The sequence below is a fragment of the Austrofundulus limnaeus genome, unplaced genomic scaffold (assembly GCF_001266775.1).
Source record: "Austrofundulus limnaeus strain Quisiro unplaced genomic scaffold, Austrofundulus_limnaeus-1.0 Scaffold1907, whole genome shotgun sequence".
Classification (NCBI taxonomy): Eukaryota; Metazoa; Chordata; class Actinopteri; order Cyprinodontiformes; family Rivulidae; genus Austrofundulus; species Austrofundulus limnaeus.
In genome coordinates this window covers 5,211-6,431 of record NW_013954309.1, presented here as the reverse complement: position 1 = coordinate 6,431, position 1,221 = coordinate 5,211, and the positions used below count along the sequence as shown (strand labels likewise).

At 42.6% G+C, this 1,221-nt stretch overlaps 1 protein-coding gene across 1 annotated transcript in view; it reads left to right on the top strand.

The window, feature by feature from the left end:
- The window catches only part of LOC106536632 (peripheral plasma membrane protein CASK), a gene marked incomplete at both ends in the record, with an annotated part of 48,340 nt that overhangs the window by 42,188 nt on the left and 4,931 nt on the right, over positions 1-1,221 (top strand). The window contains 1 exon segment of the mRNA XM_014033942.1: positions 456-578. Coding sequence (XP_013889396.1) covers positions 456-578 — 123 coding nt within the window.

The window sequence follows — 1,221 nt, the reverse complement described above, 5'->3', positions numbered from 1 at the left end:
AGCCAACGGTTTGATGATAGACACCATATTTGAGGAGGGGGCTCCTTTCAAAGAGGGGGTGTCTGGACATGTAAAAATGGTTACAGCTCAAAAACTATCAAACACAGGAGCTTCAGATTTCTTTGGTTGTTTAGCTCTGATGACGGGCTATCCATCAGGTCAACCAATGACCCCCACTCCAAATAAAAAAAGACCCCCACCCAAACCACTACAGTTTGGGATGCACCTATAGCATGATATTTATTAGGAATAAAKACTTGTGAGTTCTGGTGTATTTGTGCATGTGGGGGTCATTGTGTTACCGCTGTGTGGTGTGTAGTTTTCTTACTCCTCCCAGGCTGAACACTAAGTGCAGCACATTTTACACAGAGGCACATCCTGCCTCGTCACATCAGTGCTTCAGACAGACCTGACTCCATCACAGCTGTAAATCCTGTGTTTCTGTTTCTGCTAAGATGAATCCTCGTCAGTGGGCCCAGATTTCAGAAAGCGCTAAGGATCTCGTGAGACGAATGCTGATGCTGGACCCAGCAGAGAGGATCACCGTCTAYGAGGCTCTGAACCACCCCTGGCTCAAGGTAACTGTTCTGGAACAGWGCTGAGTCAGAGAGGACAGTTTGCTTTGGAAAACAGTGACATTTATTCACTTGTGTACAAAGAGTTAGTGAAACTTTGAGCTTGTGTTTGAATGGTGAGGCCATGCAGCTCGTAGCTATAATGAAGCTGTCACTAAAAAAGGTGGCAGGATGTGCTGGCTGTTTGGTGTCACTTCTTTATCAGATGTTATTTTATGATTTGTTGACAGTTGAGCTGAGAGCTGTCTGACATGTCAGTCAGTCACTAACATTTAAAAACACCTTGTTACAATGCTGCCTTTACAAAAGCTTTAGCCCCAGTTAACAAATCACCTTCTTTATACAATCATGTCTCAGTTTACTGTTGTTTTTTTAATGTTTTGTACCTTATAGCCCAACAACCTTTAGATGATTTAAACAGCATGTGCACAGTCATACACAAACACAGATGTACAGTACACAAACCTGATTCTTCTTTRCTTTTTACACCTGCACTGCTCTTACTGTACCATTTATACATTTTACAGCTTCCTGCAGGCTTTTCACAATAAAACCACGTTAAGTCTCCATCAGCATAACGTCTCCATATTAACGAACCGTGTTAAATCTAACGGTGCACCTCACTGAAGAGGTGTTTACTACATTC